Raw genomic sequence first — 22,464 nt, 5'->3', positions numbered from 1 at the left:
CGAGGTCGCGGAATCCAATCCCGGTCACGCCGCCTGCATTTATCTGGGGGCGAAATGCGAAAAGAGCCGTGTACTTAGCTTTAGGTGCACATTAAAGAATCCCAGCTGCTCCACATTATTCTGGAGTCGCCTAGTAAGGCGTGCCTCATAATCAGGTCGCGGGGTTGGCGCGTAACACCACATAATTTTATTGTTTAAATTAGTTTTTTTCATTCGTAGAAAGGAAGATGCATCCTGTAGATAAAGCGAATGCGCCTGCGTGCCGAACCTTCGGTGCGCATGCTGCTCGCTATATTGTCTACCCTTTCTAGTATCTGCTATAAAACGAGCACAAACAAATGCGTCTTTTCGTTCGTTTCTGGGAACTCCTTCCGCTGATACTCTGTCACAAAGACTGACTATACAGTAGCGTTGACTGGTGTCCAAAACATTTACTTGATCTGGCGGTAATTGAAACTGTATTTGAAAGAACATCTTTAAGACCACCTAGATGGATAATAGCTAAAAGTACGAAAATGGTGCTCAAGTTGCAAGCGTCCGAAGGCAGGATAGAAAAGAATCAAGTTGCCGAGAGAACCTAGACAAGGGCTCCGCTCACAGTCTTGCACAAGGGACTCCACCAATCGTTCAAACCCGGCAGCAATGTTGCAAAGTCAATAGGTCGACGCTTTCCATAGGTATAGCAGTCAAGTGTAACAAAGGATACTTTCGCACTGTCCCGGTTGTCCAGAGGAATTCGAATGCACCCAGAAAGACGGTCAATAATATATGTGATGCCACGTATTCAGGAAATTGCGTGGTCAATTCGACAATAGGGGTAATGCTTCCATCTTCTTTATCCGGTTATGATTGCGCTAAGCTGCGCGAAGCCTCGAGCTGTTGCTTTTCTTTCGGACCAGAACAAAGGGCGAAATCATGCAATGGATGTAGGCCTCTCTAATATCTGAGCAAACATCTTGCCCACCCAAGTTTGAGTGACGTGACGCTCAGAAACTGACCCACGATGAGGCCTCCTCTAAGCAGGAGACGCATCGCCATTGTTAATAGAGTAGCTCGCCGCATGTGCTTTGCCAATGGTCTATATTTAAGGTATGTCGTAAGTCATCAGGACGCGATGCACGGCGTCGGCGTAGGCATGTCGAAGGCTAAGAGTGAATATGCAAGTGTCTCAAAACCTGGAATGATAAGCAAGTGGTCAAAGCAGGTACCTAATAATAGTCCAGAAATGAGCAAGCGAAGTGCCATGAACGATATCACTGAAAGGCTTAAAATATTTCGACAAAATATGATCAGGGACAAGAGACATTCAGTGGAAGGCATTCTTTCTGCACACGACTAACAGCAATTCTCATCTACCACGATTTACCAGCTATCTTTATTTTTCCGTAATAGTATAGCTGGCCGCGTATTACAGCAATACCAGAAAGGTGTATGGCATCAACAACTATTCTACCGACATCCTATGATGCATATGTTAGCCAGCAAGCACACGGAGCAACTTTCTAGGTTCGTCTTAACTGCTGGTGTTAAGTTTTCGTAGTGACATAACAGTTAACGCGCAGTCCTTTCCAGGTTTTCCTTCCACAAGAACACTGTCGCACGGCAGAAGCCTTTAAGCATATTTTTGTTTGACAAAGTCACACAGGATGCCACTATTAGCTTTTCTACCGACGGCCATACCTTCCTTAACACGGTAATCCGTAAACGGTAAAGAAATGAGGGACCGGATGAACCTTTATATCTTAGGTGACGGTCAGTATCCAACGTTATGCATATATCAGAGTACGTAGACAAGGCTCTGCGTTTGCTTGTGGAAATACCGGATACATTTTCTATACAGCATGATCTCAAGAACAAATATTTTGTTAAATTTCACGCTTTACACGGCAAATACATCACACAAGTCGTAGGTGAGGACGTGAACGGCGGTTCTCACACCGTGACGCTCCGTCCCATGTTCCCTAGCCTCCGTGAGGGCCCACCGGCGTTTTCTCACCTGGAAGCCTCTTGGGCCCATGGGTCCTGGTAGACCGCGCTCTCCGGCCTCCCCTGGCCGGCCGGGGATTCCGGTGGGTCCAGTGGGCCCTTCCTTACCCATATCACCACGCGGTCCTGGGCTGCCTTGTGGACCGGGACGGCCTTCGGCGCCGGTCTCGCCCTGCGTAGTACCAAGGCACCCAAGCTCAAAGCGCTGCTTGTGTGCTTTAGAAATGTCCTCCTACCTGTTGTCAGCATAAAATCCATGCCGTATATACAGCAGTGGTACTTGTACGTGTGTCAGCACACATAATTGATGTGACGGGAACGATCGCAGGTTAAGTAAGCAGAGGGCACGAGAAATTTCACACGCCTTGAAGATACGGATAACGCTAATAAATTTCTTGTGAGGACCGCCTTAATATATATGTGGTCAAGAAGGTGAGTTCAGTAAGCTGCACCCAAGTAGCTACTGTATGAGGAATAATGTGGTTCAAACACTGACATTCCTTTACTGCCCCAGCAATTATGCGCTACCTCGAAGCGCGTTCCTGCCATTGGCGCCACCGCCGCCGCCGTTTCGATGCTTTTGCACTGACGGCACATGCACATGCGCAGCTAGCGCACGGAGGATTAGAGCGACTGCAGAGACACGAAGTGCGTTTGGCCGCAAAAATACCATAGCGAAGTGGACGTACTATCAATGGTCATTCACCCTAGTGGTGGAGATGGGGCTGAGTTCTCGCATCCGCCGCGGGCGTTCGAGTTTTGTGCACGCACACTACTGGCGCACTATCATTGCTCTTAGCTGCTGTTTGTGTGCGCTGGTTTCAGTCGTAAACATCAAGCTAACGTTATCTAATATATAACTATGCGCCTAATAACGCCAACGGTTTTCCGTCGGTCTAAGTTCGTCGACCAATAATATGTGACAACTGCAACGTCACTGGCGGCACTTAGAACGCCAGCGTTCAAGCAGACCTGGCTGCTGCCAGGGTGGTCTTCTTTCTGCCCAGAAGGATGCCCTGCATGCTGCGTCCCGCCTGTAGTTACAACATCCTAGAAATTTCAGTACTTCGCCCTCGGAGTACTGAAAGTTTCCATAACTGCTTTTCTTGATTTTAAGATTATAATGTCTTGTGCTTGTCGCAAACACTTGTATAACGTTGGTCTTCAATCCTTGTGTTTGCTCTTATGCTTTTGCGATTGCCATGTATATTGTCCCACTAACACAATGATCCCATGCAAAAGGAGCCTGTAAGTTATTTGAATAAATAAATAAACAAATTAACTACGTAATTTTTTCGCGCAAGCGTGACCCGCAAGCCAGCACAATCGTCGGTCTGTGAAGTTGTGAAGCAAGCGAACGAGGAAGACGCTCGTGGGAAGAAAAATCGTGCGCCCGCTAAAATACGAAGGAACGCGCTAAGGATGGATGGATCATGTTATGAGCGTCTCGTTTGGAACAGGGCGGTGGGTTGCGCAACCAAGCTCTTGCTATTATACTCGTTAATATCCTACCTAGGTTAAAAAAGAAAAAAAAGGCCACTATGTACTCCCACAACAAAATTTTCTGACCCCATATTGCAAACATTGCTTTTTTAGGTCTCGGTTTTTTCTCGTTTCCCTTACTTTTCTTCCACCAATCTTCCAATCGCCTCTTACTAATCCCTAGTGTGCACTAAAGCCCCTTGATAATTTGAAAGTAGCGACACTCTCCTCCTCACGGCGCTTTCCTCCTCGATTCTCCTCACCCGCCGGCTGCGCACGACACGCTATTCCTCCTGGGCTCCCGCGGACGGGCCGCAGGATTCTATGGAGGCGTGTTCTTTTGGGCCAGTTGCGCGCCCCACTGGAGTTAAAAATTTTGAGACATGCTAAAAACAGCATCGATAATGCTGAAGGCAACGTTTATGAGGAGGGTGGCTTTTTCCTAAAGCCGTATGAACGGGGTATACCGATGTAAAGGGAGCTTTGGGGCGAGTTCTATGCTCCAGACAGTTTTTCCGCCACATGATCAGATGCTTTACTTCGTGCGTCTGATCAAGTATTGCTTGTGAGACATCCCTTTTTGTGTGGTTTATTAAGCGAAAGCCTTAGACCTCTGTTTCAAGGTCCCGTTGTGAGTTACAGAAAATATAACGTGACCGAAGAAAGGCGCGAAGCGATTCAAAGCATGTGCAGCCGCGCATAGGAGATGATTAATGATTAGCAAAGTAATGATGATTAGTGATTGGATTAAGATGAATTCGGGTGTATTAAGGAGCGTTAAGGTGGAATAAAGTTGATGAAAGTGGATTAGAGTGCATAAAGGAGGACAAGGTTGGATTAAGGTCGATGAAGGTGGATTAGGGTGCATGAAGGTGCGTTGAGATGCACTAAGAACGATTATAATGGATTAGGGTGGATTAAAGTGCATGAAGGAGGATGAGGGTGGATTAAGAAGGATTAAGGTGCATTAAGGATTAGGTGGGCTAAAGTGAATTAAAGTGAATGAAGGAGAATAAGGGTGGATTAAGGAGCATTGGGGTGGACCAAGGTTAATGAATGTGGATTAAGGTGAACTAAGGACGATTATAGTGGATTAGGGTAGATTAAAGTGAATGAGGAAGCAGTAGGGCTGATTAAGGAGGATTAAAGTGCATTAAAGAGGGTTAGAGTAGATTAAGGTCGATGAAGGTGGATTAGGGTGCATTAAGGAGGACTCTCGTCGATTATGGTGGATTAAAGTGAATGAAGGTGGATTAAGGTGGATGAATGTGGATTCAGTGGATTAATGTGCATTAGGAGGATTGTGGTAGTCTAATCGGTCTTAATACTCAATGAAACCTATTTCACCTTAGTCCACCCTAATCCACCTTAGTGCTCCTTCATCCACCTTAATCCAGCATAGTACTCCCAATCCACCTTAATACAACCTAATCACCGTACATCGCCCCTAATGCACCTTAGCCTACTATATATGGTCTTAATTCTCTTTATCAATCCGCATCCATCATAATCCGCCTTAATCCTCCATCCACCTTAAACTTATTCATACACCTTAATCCAACGTTATCCTGCCTAATAGTCCCAATCTACCTGAATACACCCTAATCCACCTCTATCAAGCCTAATCCAGCTCCATGGTCCCTAATCCACCCTAATTTACACTAATCCCACCTAATCGGTCTTAATCCCCATTTATCAACCCCAATTCACCTTGATCCGCATTAATGGACCTTAATCTCACTTTATCCACCTTAATCCTCCCTAATCCTAGTTCATGCATCCTATTCCACCCTAATCGGTCCTAATGCCCTTTCGTCAACCCTTCACAGTAATCCATCATATTCCGCCTTAATCCTCCTCCACCCATCTTAATCTTTATTCATGCATCTTAATCCTTCTTAACGCACTCTAATCCACCTTAATCTTCTTTAGTACAATCTAATCACATTATTCCTCCCTAATCCACCTTATGTCTATCACTAATGATTCATTAATGGGCAACCATTCTCTTATACAGGGCTGGACATGATTTCGGTCACCTCTGGCCTTCCTTGGGTCACGTGATACTTCCTGTTTACAACGCGACCTTGAAATATAGAGATCGAAAGGCTTTCGGCTTAAAACTTAAAAAAAAACAACTCAACGTTGACTAGCTAACGCTTATCACCTGCAATATACGGGTATATTTGCCACTAATTTTTTCAGGGCGCAAAGCAGAATCTATAATGCTGCACTTCCGACTGAATAACAACAGTTAGCGACGTGCGAGGGGAATATTAAGCATGCTGAGGACAACCGCAACAAAAGCGCTGGTGAGCAGGCCGGAAGAACGAAAAAAAAATGCAGCATTATGGGATGCTGTGCTGCGAGATCTGAGAAAGACGCCTCAGCTCGCAAACAACGCTGTTCTTTGTCGGAATAAAGTTCTTTCGGCCAACGTCACGCAGCCACTGCTTCCTGCGCAAGCGGTCACGCTTTCCTTGTGTTATCATAAAAATGGCGTAGCCTTCTTGAGGCTTCTTGCTGCAGTTATATGCGCAACAGCCCGGCATAGCGCTAGCACAGAGAGGAGGAAACACGGCGTAGAACGTTCGCTACGCCGAGCTAAAGCGCCGAGCCAGCCGTGCTCAGGAGGAAAATGGCGCGAACGAAAAAGAAAAACACAAGCAAAACCCAAGATACGCGCGTTTCCAAGGGCAACGGCAGGGAGACCAATCGGCGTGCAGAAAAAACGGGGGCAAAACTAGTTACCGCGGGGGGAACGCACAAGGGGCGAGGAGGAGGCGAGGAGGTCGCGCGGCGGCAGAGTTCAAAGAGTGTCGTTACTTTCAAATTATCAAGGGACTTTAGCTGGGGCTAAAACCCCTTGATAATTTGAAACTAGCGACACTCTCCTCCTCACGGCGTTTTCCTCCTCGATTCTCCTCACCCGCCGGCTGCGCACGGCACGCTATTCCTCGAGGGCTCCCGCGGATGGGCCGCATGATTCTATGGAGGCGTGTTCTTTTGGGCCAGTTGCCCGCCCCACTGGGGTTCGAAATTTTGAGAAATGCTAATAACAGCATCGATAATGCTGAAGGCAACGTTTATGAGGAGGGTGGTTTTTTCCTAAAGCCGTATGAACGGGGTATACCGATGTAAAGGGAGCTTTGGGGCGAGTTCTATGCTCCAGACAGTTTTTCCGCCACATGATCAGATGCTTTACTTCGTGCGTCTGATCAAGTATTGCTTGTGAGACATCCCTTTTTGTGTGGTTTATTAAGCGAAAGCCTTAGACCTCTGTTTCAAGGTCCCGTTGTGAGCTACAGAAAATATCACGTGACCGAAGAAAGGCGCGAAGCGAACCAAAGCATGTGCAGCCGCGCATAGGAGATGATTAATGATTAGCAAAGTAATGATGATTTATGATTGGATTAAGATGAATTCGGGTGTATTACGGAGCGGTAAGGTGGATTAAAGTTGATGAAAGTGGATTAAGGTGCATAAAGGTGGACAAGGTTCGATTAAGGTCGACGAAGGTGGATTAGGGTGGATGAAGGTGCGTTGAGATGCACTAAGAACGATTATAGTGGATTAGGGTGGATTAAAGTGCACGAAGGAGGATGAGGGTGGATTAAGAAGGATTAAGGTGCATTAAGGATTAGGTGGGCTAAAGTGAATTAAAGTAAATGAAGGAGAATAAGGGTGGATTAAGGAGGATTAGGGTGGACTAAGGTAGATGAATGTGGATTAAGGTGAACTAAGGACGATTATAGTGGATTAGGGTGGATTAAAGTGAATGAGGAAGCAGTAGGGCCGATTAAGGAGGATTAAAGTGCATTAAAGAGGGTTAGAGTAGATTAAGGTCGATGAAGGTGGATTAGGGTGCATTAAGGAGGACTCTCGTGGATTATGGTGGATTAAACTGAATGAAGGAGGATTAAGGTCGATGAATGTATATGCCGATATGCGGATATGTAATGGTTTTGCGGTCACGCACGACATCGTCTTAACATTTCACTGCTGTGTTCTAGATTTCTGCCATCGCCACCACCTGCTGCTCGTGCGTCGACCTACCAGACTTTGAAGATACGGCCTGGCCCACGTGTCGACCGACTGACGTCGCTGTCCTGGTAGGGCAAGCTACTGCGCCTGCGCTACGACTCCTCGGTCCAGTGCCACCGCACCGCATAAAAGGCAATGCTTCGCTCTGGCCCTCCGGGATATGCGGTCACGCACGACATCGTCTTAACATTTCACTGCTGTGTTCTAGGTATGTAGTAGCACTTAACACCCTTCACCCCTTATTTTTTTCTTCTTTAACAAGTACCGTGGCTGCTTATCCCCTTATTGCTGTTTTTGCCCAATATTCCTGTACCTCTTTGAGTGATGGGAATTGACATAGTTACCTACAGGGTTCGTATCGGTGCCTTCAGTACCTGTCACCGGAATAAGATTGATTTAACTGAGCGCTCACATGCCGTAGTCAGCTTAGTCTGTGTCGTCTGCCCGAAGCCCTCGCTTGCCCTGTCAATTTGCTTAGCGCTGCTGTTGCTCTGTGCTGGGGACATTGAAGCCAACCCTGGCCCCAAAGTAGATGATGTATATGCGCTACTCAAAGAATTCATGGATACTAACAAAAAGAATTTTGACACCACTGCAACTATTCTGAAAGAAATCCAGCGAGATGTTGCCGATATTAGGTCCCGTGTCTGCGCAGTTGAAAAAAATCTACCTATTGTACCCGAAATCGGCACTGGTGTTAAAGCTGTTAATGACTCTCTTGAAGAAGTAAAAATGACTTTGTCACGTACGAATGGCGACTTAGAAGATGTTGTAGATGACCTGAATAATCTTTAACGAAGAAACAATCTAATTATCAAAGGTTTAGCTGAAGTTGCGAAGGAAGACTATGACGCTAGCGAGAAGTTAGTAAGAGATTTCTGTTCCACTCACCTAAATATAACCTTGCACACTGAAGACATTGAACGCGCGCATCAAATCGGGCAGCCTCGACCTGATGTTACGCGTCCGTTAATTATCAAGTTCCTAACTTCAAGACGAAAGACACACTTCTTCGCAATGCGCATAAACTCAGAGATGTTGAACCTAAGATCTGGCTTGAGGAAGATTTTTCCCCAAAAATACAGTTTGCAAGGAAAATGCTGCGTGACTTTGCTAAACAAAATAAAGGAAAGGATGACCGCTACACGATACGGTACAACAAACTGAAGCTTAAAGGGCACATCTACTGCTATGATGCGGTTTCTGCCCGTGTAATTCAGGCAGACACACCACAACCACGGGCCTCAGAATGACAAACTGTACGAATGGGGCCTGTCAGTAGAAAGGCACATAACTTATCTATTCTTCTGGCTAACTTTCGCAGCATTATATATAAGGTTGATTCTTTACTTTCAATAGTTCACACGTGCTCTGCTGATATTATACTATGCACAGAAACTTGGCTCCGGGTTGACATACGCAATAGCGAGTTGTCACTTCCTGACTACTTTTCAATATTTCGTAAAGATAGAACTTTGTCTAGAGGAGGTGGTGTCTTGATAGCAATAAGGACTGCGTATCAATCTTCTCTTGTAGTTATTGATACCCCTCTTGAGATGATCTTTGTAAAAACCCGATTTGAAGGTCGCACATGCATCATCGGCGTATGTTATCGGCCTCCTGATAGCAAACCCGATTTCGTTGACCACATGACCACTGTGCTTGAATTTATTTATAATAAATATCCACAGTGTATTTTGTTGCTTGGCGGCGACTTTAACTACCCTGCTATTAACTGGTAAATGCCATCATCGCCATTAACACCCGCCCGGCTCGAGGTGTCTCGCTTCCTTCAAACATTACACTTGTTTCATTTAACTCAGTTGGTAAAGGAGGTGACACGAGGCGAACGCACCCTCGATTTAGTCCTAACTAACAATCCGACTAATGCTGTAGTTTACGTCCTTGATGAAATTAGTGACCATAGAGTAGTACATTGTTCGCACCCACTCCCACTTCCTAATAAACCAACAAAGCTAAAACGCATACTTTATTACAGAAAGGCAGATTTTGGAAAAATGAATAGCATGCTAACCGAGTTTGCAAGCTCCTTTTCAAACGAATTCATTAATCGTTCAACTAATGACAATTGGATAGTGTTCCGTGACTTCCTTAAGAAAATCGAAAATACGTGCATCCCTGAGATTTCATTCACGTCAAGAACAAATGCTCCCTGGTTTACAAAAAAAGTCAAACATTGCCTGAATAAAAAGAAAAGAGCGTATAATAAAGCCTCGCAAACCAAAACTGATTATGCGTGGAAAAAATATAAAGAATTAGCTCGTGAATCACAAAAAACAATTGAAGAAGCTAAGGATCATTATTTCAATTATACCCTGCCCACTTTGTTATCGTCTGATCCAAAAAAGTTTTGGCGTGTAAATAACCCTAAAGATACGGACACTGCAATAACCCTAAAGGACGCAGATGGCTGCATGGTGCCCAATGAAGCATGTGGTGACCTCTTGAAGAACACTTTCAGTCAAGCTTTTACCGACGAACCGCCACTCGACCAGTTTTGTACCGTCTCTCTTTCTACGATAACTCATCCAAGCGAGCCCATCACCGTTACTGCAACAGGTGTATCACGGGCTATCGACAGGCTCCCGCTTTGCTCCAGTCCTGGACCGGATGGCATCAGTTCTAAACTACTAAAACTAACTTCCCACGTATCAACATTTATACTGTGTTTAATTTTCCAACAATCACTGGATGCCGGCTGTGTTCCAGATGATTGGAAGTCTGGCCATAGCATACCTATATTCAAATCTGCTGATCCCTCATGTCCAAGCAATTACCGCCCGATTTCACTGACAACAGTTTGCTGTAAACTCCTTGAGCATATAATTTACTCCCACATTATGAGTCATCTTAATGCATTTAATCAGTTATTCAAAAATCAGCATGGCTTCAGATACAAACGGTCTTGCCAAACACAGTTGTTCGAACTAACCACTGACCTACATGACTCTTTGCACAATTTGCTTTATACAACGCAATATTTATTGACTTCTCGAAAGACATCGATCGTGTTCCCCATAAACGGCTAATCATGAAAATAAACAGCCTTAACTTAGATGAGAAAACTACCCAGTGGATTAACGAGTTTTTATCTGGTCGCTCTCAGTCGGTAACTATTATTAACAACCAATCTACTTTCTGCCGCGTTAGGTCAAGGGTACCTCAAGGGTCAGTGTTAGGCCCATTATTATTCCTAATATATATTATTGACATAGCTACGAACATAACTTCAACAATACGGCTGTTTGCCGATGATTGTGTAATTTATAGACAGATAACCACCCCTGATAACGTTGCCATATTACAAAAAGATTTAACCACATTAGCTGAATGGTGTCGCGTATGGAAGATGGAAATTAATGCAGAGAAAACTAAGGTCATGACATTTTCTTCCAAGCTAACCTTTCCATCTAACGTATACACTCTACGCAATTGCATACTCGAACGAACCTCTTCCTTTAAATATCTGGGCGTTATTCTTACATCTGATTTAAGCTGGGCCATGCATGTTGAGCATATTACTAACAAGGCAATAAAGAAACTTGGCTTTTTAAAACGCCGTCTGTATCTTGCAAACAGTGACACAAGACTTCGTGCATACATCTCCCTTGTCAGAACAACCCTCGATTACGCCTCAATTATTTGGAACTCTCACACAGCTAACCTTTCTGATTGCATCGAATCAATTCAAAATAAGGCCGCCCGCTTTATTTTGCGCTCCTACTCTCCATATCAAAGTGTGTCAGCATTAAAACAGGCCCTTAATCTTCCGGATCTTGACACACGACGGAAATATTTCCGTCTGCCTTTTTTTCACTCCCTTTACTATAGTGGTTCATCTTTTTCATCTGCTCCCATCTTACCCGCCCATTATCTGTCCACCCGCAATGACCATGTATGCAAAGTGGCTCCCATATTTGCTAGGACCAAAAAATTCCAAATTCCCCTTTCGTGTTATCAGTGAACGAATGGAACGCCCTACGTGAAGATATTGTAACAATCACTGACCCGTCTGCCTTCCAATCAGCCCTGCGCACATTTATAAATGTATAAAATGTTCAACTGCCACTTCTTGACTGGCCTGTGTTACATATATGTATAATTTCTAAATTTCCATTTACCCGCACCCACCTGCCACTTGTGCCTTGTTGAAAAGTGCCATGTACAGCAAATATGAATTGTATCATGTACTCTCGCCCAAATTCTTCCCCTCTTTTTTTTTCTTCCCCTCTTTTTTTTCATCTTTCTTTTACAAAGTGCTTCTTCCACCGAAATCTGTGCTTGTTGCCTTCAGTCATTTTTATTACAATATCATGTGTGAATTGTATCCCCCCCTATGTCGTGCCTCTCGGGGACTTTAGGGTATTGAAAATAAATAAATAAAATCAATAAATAAATGTGGATTCAGTGGATTAATGTGCATTAGGAGGATTGTGGTAGTGTAATCGGTCTTAATACTCAATGAACCCTATTTCACCTTAGTCCCCCCTAATCCACCTCAGTGCTCCTTCATCCACCTTAATCCAGCTTAGTACTCCCAATCCACCTTAATACAACGTAATCAACGTACATCGCCCCTAATGCACCTTAGCCTACTAACTATGGTCTTAATTCTCTTTATCAATCCGCATCCATCATAATCCGCCTTAATCCTCCATCCACCCTAATCCTTATTCATACACCTTAATCCAACGTTATCCAGCCTAATAGTCCCAATCTACCTGAATACACCCTAATCCACCTATATCAAGCCTAATCCAGCTGCATGGTCCCTAATCCACCTTAATTTACACTAATCCAACCTAATCGGTCTTAATCCCCATTTATCAACCCCAATTCACCTTAATCCGCATTAATGGACCTTAATCTTACTTTACCCACATTAATCCTCCCTAATCCTAGTTCATGCACCCTATTCCACCCTAATCGGTCCTAATGCCCTTTCGTCAACCCTTCACCGTAATCCACCATATTCCGCCTTAATCCACCTCCACCCACCTTAATCTTTATTCATGCATCTTAATCTTTCTTAACGCACTCTAATCCACCTTAATCTTCTTTATTACAATCTAATCACATTATATCCTCCCTAATGCACCTTATGTCAATCACTAATGATTCATTAATTGGGTAATCATTCTCTTATACAGGGGTGGACATGATTTGGGTCACCTCTGGCCTTCCTTGGGTCACGTGATACTTCCTGTTTACAACGCGACCTTGAAATATAGAGATCTAAAGGCTTTCGGCTTAAAACTTTAAAAAATACAACTCAACGTTGACTAGCTGACCTGCAATATACGGGTATATTTGCCACTAATTTTCTCAGCGCGCAAAGCAGAATCTATAATGCTGCACTTCCGACTGAATAACAACAGTTAGCGACGTGCGAGGGGAATATTAAGCATGCTGAGGACAACCGCAACAAAAGCGCTGGTGAGCAGGCCGGAAGAACGAAAAGAAAAATGCAGCATTACGGTATGCTGTGCTACGAGCTCTAAGAAAGACGCCTCAGCTCGCAAACAACGCTGTTCCTTGTCGGAATAAAGTTCTTTCGGCCAATGTCACGCAGCCACTGCTTCCTGCGCAAGCGGTCACGCTTTCCTTGTGGTATCATAAAAACGGCTTAGCCATCTTGAGGCTTCTTGCTGCAGTTATATGCGCAACAGCCCGGCATAGCGCTAGCACAGAGAGCAGGAAACACGGCGTAGAACGTTCGCTACGCCGAGCTAAAGCGCCGAGCCAGCCGTGCTCTGGAGGAAAATGGCGCGAACGAAAAAGAAAAACACAAGCAAAACCTAAGATACGCGCGTTTCCAAGGGCAACGGCAGGGAGACCAATCAGCGTGCAGAAAAATCGGGGGCAAAACTGGTTAGCGCGGGGGGAACGCACAAGGGGCGAGGAGGAGGCGAGGAGGTCGCGCGGCGGCAGAGTTCAAAGAGTGTCGTTACTTTCAAATTATCAAGGGACTTTAGCTGCGGCTAAAACCCCTTGATGATTTGAAAGTAGCGACACTCTCCTCCTCACGGCGCTTTGCTCCTCGATTATCCTCACCCGCCGGCTGCGCACGGCACGCTATTCCTCGAGGGCTCCCGCGGATGGGCCGCATGATTCTATGGAGGCGTGTTCTTTTGGGCCAGTTGCGCGACCCACTGGGGTTCAAAATTTTGAGAAATGCTAATAACAGCATCGATAAGGCTGAAGGCAACGTTTATGAGGAGGGTGGTTTTTTCCTAAAGCCGTATGAACGGGGTATACCGATGTAAAGGGAGCTTTGCGGCGAGTTCTATGCTCCAGACAATTTTTCCGCCGCATGATCAGATGCTTTACTTCGTGCGTCTGATCTAGTATTGCTTGTGACACATCCCTTTGTGTGTGGTTTATTAAGCGAAAGCCTTAGACCTCTGTTTCAAGGTCCCGTTGTGAGCTACAGAAAAATCACGTGACCGAAGAAAGGCGCGAAGCGAACCAAAGAATGTGCAGCCGCGCATAGGAGATGAATAATGATTAGCAAAGTAATGATGATTAGTGATTGGATTAAGATGAATTCGGGTGTATTAAAGAGCGTTAAGGTGGATTAAAGTTGTTGAAAGTGGATTAAGGTGCATGAAGGCGGATGGGGTGGATTAAGAAGGATTAAGGTGCATTAAGGATTAGGTGGGCTAAAGTGAATTAAAGTGAATGAAGGAGAATAAGGGTGGATTAAGGAGGATTGGGGTTGACCAAGGTAAATGAATGTGGATTAAGGTGAACTAAGGACGATTATAGTGGATCAGGGTGGATTAAAGTGAATGAGGAGGCAGTAGGGCTGATTAAGGAGGATTAAAGTGCATTAGGGAGGGTTAGAGTAGATTAAGGTCGATGAAGGTGGATTAGGGTGCATGAAGGAGGACTCTCACGGATTATGGTGGATTAAAGTGAATGAAGGATGATTAAGGTCGATGAATGTGGATTTAGTGGATTAATGTGCATTAGGAGGATTGTGGTAGTCTAATCGGTGTTGATACTCAATGAACACTATTTCACCTTAGTCCACCCTAATCCACCTCAGTGCTCCTTCATCCACCTTAATCCAGCTTAGTACTCCCAATCCACCTTCACACAACGTAATCAACGTACATCGCCCCTAATGCACCTTAGCCTACTATATACAGTCTTAATTCTCTTTATCAATCCGCATCCATCATAATCCGCCTTAATCCTCCATGCACCTTAATCTTTATTCATACACCTTAATCCAACGTTATCCAGCCTAATAGTCCCAATCTACCTGAATACACCCTAATCCACCTCTATCAAGCCTAATCCAGCTGCATGGTTCCTAATCCACCCTAATTTACACTAATCCAACCTAATCGGTCTTAATCCCCCTTTATCAACCCCAATTCACCTTAATCCGCATTAATGGACCTTAATCTTACTTTATCCACCTTAATCCTCCCTAATCCTAGTTCATGCACCCTATTCCACCCTAATCGGTCCTAATGCCCTTTCGTCAACCCTTCACCGTAATCCACCATATTCCGCCTTAATCCTCCTCCACCCACCTTAATCTTTATTCATGCATCTTATTCTTTCTTAACGCAATCTAATCCACCTTAATCTTCTTTAATAAAATATAATCACATTATACCCTCCCTAATCCACCTTATGTCTATCACTAATGATTCATTAATTGGGTAATCATTCTCTTATACAGGGGTGGACATGATTTCGGTCACCTCTGGCCTTCCTTGGGTCACGTGATACTTCCTGTTTACAACGCGACCTTGAAATATAGAGATCGAAACGCATTCGGCTTAAAACTTACAAAAAAAACAACTCAACGTTGACTAGCTAACGCTTATTACCTGCAATATACGGGTATATTTGCCCCTAATTTTTTCAGGGCGCAAAGCAGAATCTATAATGCTGCCCTGCCGACTGAATAACAACAGTTAGCGACGTGCGAGGGGAATATTAAGCATACTGAGGACAACCGCAACGAAAGCGCTGGTGAGCAGGCCGGAAGAACAAAAAAAAATGCAGCATTACGGGATGCTGTGCTACGAGCTCTAAGAAAGACGCCTCAGCTCGCAAACAGCGCTGTTCTTTGTCGGAATAAAGTTCTTTCGGCCAATGTCACGCAGCCACTGCTTCCTGCGCAAGCGGTCACGCTTTCCTTGTGGTATCATAAAAACGGCATAGCCATCTTGAGGCTTCTTGCTGCGGTTATATGCCCAACAGCCCGGCATAGCGCTAGCACAGAGAGGAGGAAACACGGCGTAGAACGTTCGCTACGCCGAGCTAAAGCGCCGAGCCAGCCGTGCTCAGGAGGAAAATGGCGCGAACGAAAAAGAAAAACTCAAGCAAAACCCAAGATACGCGCGTTTCCAAGGGCAATGGCAGGGAGACCAATCGGCGTGCAGAAAAAACTGGGGCAAAACTGGTTACCGCGGGGGGAACGGACAAGGGGCGAGGAGGAGGCGTGGAGGTCGCGCGGCGACAGAGTTCAAAGAGTGTCGTTACTTTCAAATTATCAAGGGACTTTAGCTGCGGCTAAACCCCTTGATAATTTGAAAGTAGCGACACTCTCCTCCTCACGGCGCTTTCCTCCTCGATTCTCCTCACCCGCCGGCTGCGCACGACACGCTATTCCTCCTGGGCTCCCGCGGACGGGCCGCATGATTCTATGGAGGCGTGTTCTTTTGGGCCAGTTGTGCGCCCCACTGGGGTTCAAACTTTTGAGAAATGCTAATAACAGCATCGATAATGCTGAAGGCAACGTTTATGAGGAGGGTGGTTTTTTCCTAAAGCCGTATGAACGGGGTATACCGATGTAAAGGGAGCTTTGGGGCGAGTTCTATGCTCCAGACAATTTTTCCGCCGCATGATCAGATGCTTTACTTCGTGCGTCTGATCTAGTATTGCTTGTGACACATCCCTTTGTGCGTGGTTTATTAAGCGAAAGCCTGAGACCTCTGTTTCAAGGTCCTGTTGTGAGCTACAGAAAATATCACGTGACCGAAGGCGCGAAGCGAACCAAAGCAGGTGCAGCCGCGCATAGGAGACGATTAATGATTAGCAAAGTAATGATGATTTATGATTGGATTAAGATGAATTCGGGTGTATTAAGGAGCGTTAAGGTGGATTAAAGTTGATGAAAGCGGATTAAGGTGCATAAAGGTGGACAAGGTTCGATTAAGGTCGAGGAAGGTGGATTAGGGTGGATGAAGGTGCGTTGAGATGCACTAAGAACGATTATAGCGGATTAGGGTGGATTAAAGTGCACGTAGGAGGATGAGGGTGGACTAAGAAGGATTAAGGTGCATTAAGGATTAGGTGGGCTAAAGTGAATTCAAGTAAATGAAGGAGAATAAGGGTGGATTAAGGAGGATTAGGGTGGACTAAGTTAAATGAATGTGGATTAAGGTGAACTAAGGACGATTATAGTGGATTAGGGTGGATTAATGTGAATGAGGAAGCAGTCGGGCTGATTAAGGAGGATTAAAGTGCATTAAGGAGGGTTAGAGTAGATTAAGGTCGATGAAGGTGGATTAGGGAGCATTAAGGAGGACTCTCGTGGATTATGGTGGATTAAAGTGAATGAAGGAGGATTAAGGTCGATGAATGTGGATTCAGTGGATAAATGGGCATTAGGAGGATTGTGGTAGTCTAATCGGTCTTAATACTCAATGAACCCTATTTCACCTTAGTCCACCCTAATCCACCTCAGTGCTCCTTCATCCACCTTAATCCAGCTTAGTACTCCCAATCCACCTTAATACAACGTAATCAACGTACATCGCCCCTAATGCACCTTACCCTACTATATATGGTCTTAATCCTCTTTATCAATCCGCATCCATCATAATCCGCCTTAATCCACCATCCACCTTAATCCTTATTCATAAACCTTAATCCAACGTTATCCTGCCTTTTAGTCCCAATCTACCTGAATACACCCTAATCCACCTCTATCAAGCCTAATCCAGTTCCACGGTCCCTAATCCACCTTAATTTACACTAATCCAACCTAATGGGTCTTAATCCCCGTTTATCAACCCCAATTAACCTTAATCCGCATTATTGGACCTTAATCTTACTTTATCCACCTTAATCCTCCCTAATCCCAGTTCATGCACCCTATTCCACCCTAATCTGTCCTAATGCCCTTTCGTCAACCCTTCACCGTAATCCATCATATTCCGCCTTAATCCTCCTCCACCCACCTTAATCTTTATTCATGCATCTTAATCCTTCTTAACGCACTCTAATCCATCTTAATCTTCTTTAATACAATCTAATCACATTAATCCTCCCTAATCCACCTTATGTCAAGCACTAATGATTCGTTAATTGGGTAATCATTCTCTTATACAGGGGTGGACATGATTTGGGTCACCTCTGGCCTTCCTTGGGTCACGTGATACTTCCTGTTTACAACGCGACCTTGAAATATAGAGATCTAAAGGCTTTCGGCTTAAAACTTTAAAAAATACAACTCAACGTTGACTAGCTGACCTGCAATATACGGGTATATTTGCCACTAATTTTCTCAGCGCGCAAAGCAGAATCTATAATGCTGCACTTCCGACTGAATAACAACAGTTAGCGACGTGCGAGGGGAATATTAAGCATGCTGAGGACAACCGCAACAAAAGCGCTGGTGAGCAGGCCGGAAGAACGAAAAGAAAAATGCAGCATTACGGTATGCTGTGCTACGAGCTCTAAGAAAGACGCCTCAGCTCGCAAACAACGCTGTTCTTTGTCGGAAGAGAGTTCTTTCGGCCAATGTCACGCAGCCACTGCTTCCTGCGCAAGCGGTCACGCTTTCCTTGTGGTGCCATAAAAACGGCATAGCCATCTTGAGGCTTCTTGCTGCAGTTATATGCGCAACAGCCCAGCATAGCGCTAGTACAGAGAGCAGGAAACACGCCGTAGAACGTTCGCTACGCCGAGCTAAAGCGCCGAGCCAGCCGTGCTCAGGAGGAAAATGGCGCGAACGAAAAAGAAAAACACAAGGAAAACCCAAGATACGCGCGTTTCCAAGGGCAACGGCAGGGAGACCAATCGGCGTGCAGAAAAAACTGGGGCAAAACTGGTTACCGCGGGGGGAACGCACAAGGGGCGAGGAGGAGGCGAGGAGGTCGCGCGGCGGCAGAGTTCAAAGAGTGTCGTTACTTTCAAATTATCAAGGGACTTCAGCTGCGGCTAAAACCCCTTGATAACTTGAAAGTAGCTAGACTCTCCTCCTCACGGCGCTTTCCTCCTCGATTATCCTCACCCGCCGGCTGCGCACGGCACGCTATTCCTCCTGGGCTCCCGCGGACGGGCCGCATGATTCTATGGAGGCGTGTTCTTTTGGGCGAGTTGCGCGCCCCACTGGGGTTCAAACTTTTGAGAAATGCTAATAACAGCATCGATAATGCTGAAGGCAACGTTTATGAGGAGGGTGGTTTTTTCCTAAAGCCGTATGAACGGGGTATACCGATGTAAAGGGAGCTTTGGGGCGAGTTCTATGCTCCAGACAATTTTTCCGCCACATGATCAGATGCTTTACTTCGTGCGTCTGATCTAGTATTGCTTGTGACACATCCCTTTGTGCGTGGTTTATTAAGCGAAAGCCTTAGACCTCGTTTCAAGGACCCGTTGTGAGCTACAGAAAATATCACGTGACCGAAGAATGGCGCGAAGCGAACCAAAGCATGTGCAGCCGCGCATTGGAGATGATTAATGATTAGCAAAGTAATGATGATTAGTGATTGGATTAAGATGAATTCGGGTGTATTAAGGAGCGTTAAGTTGGATTAAATTTGATGAAAGTGGATTAAGGTGCATAAAGGAGGACAAGGTTGGATTAAGGTCGATGAATGTGGATTAGGGTGGATGAAGGTGCGTTGAGATGCACTAAGAACGATTATAGTGGATTAGGGTGGATTAAAGTACATGAAGGAGGATGCGGGTGGATTAAGAAGGATTAAGGTGCATTAAGGATTAGGTGGGCTAAAGTGAATTAAAGTGAATGAAGGAGAATAAGGGTGGATTAAGGAGGATTAGGGTGGACCAAGGTAAATGAATGTGGATTAAGGTGAACTAAGGACGATTTTGTGGATTAGGGTGGATTAAAGTGAATGAGGAAGCAGTAGGGCTGATTAGGGAGGGTTAAAGTGCATTAAAGAGGGTTAGAGTAGATTAAGGTCGATGAAGGTGGATTAGGGTGCAATAAGGAGGACTCTCGTGGATTATGGTGGATTAAAGTGAATGAAGGAGGATTAAGGTCGATGAATGTATATGCGGATATGTGGATATGTAATGGATATGCGGTCACGCACGACATCGTCTTAACATTTCACTGCTGTGTTCTAGATTTCTGCCATCGCCTCCGCCTGCTGCTCGCGCGTCGACCTACCAGACTTTGAAGATACGGACTGGCCCACGTGTCGACCGACTGACGTCGGTGTCCTGGTTGGGCAAGCAACTGCGCCTGCGCTGCGACTCCTCGGTCCAGCGCCACCGCACCGCATAAAAGGCCCTGCTTCGCTCTGACCCTCCGGGATATGCGGTCACGCACGACATCGTTTTAACATTTCACTGCTATGTTCTAGGTATGTAGTAGCACTTAACACCCCTCACCCCTTATTTTTTTCTTCTTTAACAAGTACCGTGGCTGCTTATCCCCTTATTGCTGTTTTTGCCCAATATTCCCGTACCTCTTTGAGTGATGGGAATTGACATAGTTACCTACAGGGTTCGTATCGGTGCCTTCAGTACCTGTCACCGGAATAAGATTGATTTAACTGAGCGCTCACATGCCGTAGTCAGCTTAGTCTGTGTCGTCTGCCCGAAGCCCTCGCTTGTCCTGTCAATTTGCTTAGCGCTGCTGTTGCTGTGTGCTGGGGACATTGAAGCCAACCCTGGCCCCAAAGTAGATGATGTATATGCGCTACTCAAAGAATTCATGGATACTAACGAAAAGAATTTTGACACCACTGCAACTATTCTGAAAGAAATCCAGCGAGATGTTGCCGATATTAGGTCCCGTGTCTGCGCAGTTGAAAAAAATCTACCTATTGTACCCGAAATCGGCACTGGTGTTAAAGCTGTTAATGACTCTCTTGAAGAAGCAAAAATGACTGTCACGTACGAATGGCGACTTAGAAGATGTTGTAGATGACCTGAATAATCGTTCACGAAGAAACAATCTAATTATCAAAGGTTTAGCTGAAGTTGCGAAGGAAGACTATGACGCTAGCGAGAAGTTAGTAAAAGATTTCTGTTCCACTCACCTAAATATAACCTTGCACACTGAAGACATTGAACGCGCGCATCGAATCGGGCAGCCTCGACCTGATGTTACGCGTCCGTTATTTATCAAGTTCCTAAACTTCAAGACGAAAGACACACTTCTTCGCAATGCGCATAAACTCAGAGATGTTGAACCTAAGATCTGGCTTGAGGAAGTTTTTCCCCAAAAATACAGTTTGCAAGGAAAATGCTGCGTGACTTTGCTAAACAAAATAAAGGGAAGGATGACCGCTACACGATACGGTACAACAAACTGAAGCTTAAAGGGCACATCTACTGCTATGATGCGGTTTCTGCCCGTGTAATTCAGGCAGACACACCACAACCACGGGCCTCAGAATGACAAACTGTACGAATCGAGCCTGTCAATAGAAAGGCACATAACTTATCTATTCTTCTGGCTAACTTTCGCAGCATTATAAATAAGGTTGATTCTTTACTTTCAATAGTTCACACGTGCTCTGCTGATATTATACTATGCACAGAAACTTGGCTCCGGGGTGACATACGCATTAGCGAGTTGTCACTTCCTGACTACTTTTCAATATTTCGTAAAGATAGAACTTTGTCTAGAGGAGGTGGTGTTTTGATAGCAATAAGGACTGCGTATCAATCTTCTGTTGTAGTTATTGATACCCCTCTTGAGATGATCTTTGTAAAAACCCGATTTGAAGGTCGCACATGCATCATCGGCGTATGTTATCGGCCTCCTGATAGCAAACCCGATTTCGTTGACCACATGACCACTGTGCTTGAATTTATTTATAATAAATATCCACAGTGTATTTTGTTGCTTGGCGGCGACTTTAACTACCCTGCTATTAACTGGTATATGCCATCATCGCCATTAACACCCGCCCGGCTCGAGGTGTCTCGCTTCCTTCAAACATTACACTTGTTTCATTTAACTCAGTTGGTAAAGGAGGTGACACGAGGCGAACGCACCCTCGATTTAGTCCTAACTAACAATCCGACTAATGCTGTAGTTCACGTCCTTGATGAAATTAGTGACCATAGAGTAGTACATTGTTCGCACCCACTCCCACTTCCTAATAAACCAAAAAAGCTAAAACGCATGCTTAATTACAGAAAGGCAGATTTTGGAAAAAGGAATAGCATGCTAACCGAGTTTCCAAGCTCCTTTTCAAACGAATTCATTAATCGTTCAACTAATGACAATTGGATAGTGTTCCGTGACTTCCTTAAGAAAATCGAAAATACGTGCATCCCTGAGATTTCATTCACGTCAAGAACATATGCTCCCTGGTTTACAAAAAAAGTCAAACATTAACTGAATAAATAGAAAAGAGCGTATAATAAAGCCTCGCGAACCAAAACTGATTATGCGTGGAAAAAATATAAAGAATTAGCTCGTGAATCACAAAAAACAATTGAAGAAGCTAAGGATCAATATTTCAATTATACCCTGCCCACTTTGTTAACGTCTGATCCAAAAAAGTTTTGGCGTGTAATTAACCCTAAAGATACGGACACTGCAATAACCCTAAAGGACGCAGATGGCTGCATGGTGCACAATGAAGCATGTGGTGACCTCTTGAAGAACACTTTCAGTCAAGCTTTTACCGACGAACCGCCACTCGACCAGTTTTGTACCGTCTCTCTTTCTACGATAACTCATCCAAG

General features: G+C 44.9%; 1 protein-coding gene across 2 annotated transcripts in view; it reads right to left on the bottom strand.

Annotated features, from left to right (window-relative positions):
- LOC142583430 (uncharacterized) overlaps positions 1–22,464 on the bottom strand; it is a 1,100,669-nt gene that overhangs the window by 299,687 nt on the left and 778,518 nt on the right. For both annotated transcript variants that reach the window (XM_075693897.1, XM_075693898.1), the window contains one exon: positions 1,997–2,158. In XM_075693897.1, coding sequence (XP_075550012.1) covers positions 1,997–2,158 — 162 coding nt within the window. The remainder of the gene's footprint in view (positions 1–1,996; positions 2,159–22,464) is intronic.

The sequence above is a fragment of the Dermacentor variabilis genome, chromosome 5, assembly GCF_050947875.1.
Source record: "Dermacentor variabilis isolate Ectoservices chromosome 5, ASM5094787v1, whole genome shotgun sequence".
Lineage (NCBI taxonomy): Eukaryota > Metazoa > Arthropoda > Arachnida > Ixodida > Ixodidae > Dermacentor > Dermacentor variabilis.
The sequence above is the reverse complement of the archived record's forward strand: the minus strand, read 5'-3'. Positions and strand labels throughout refer to the sequence as shown.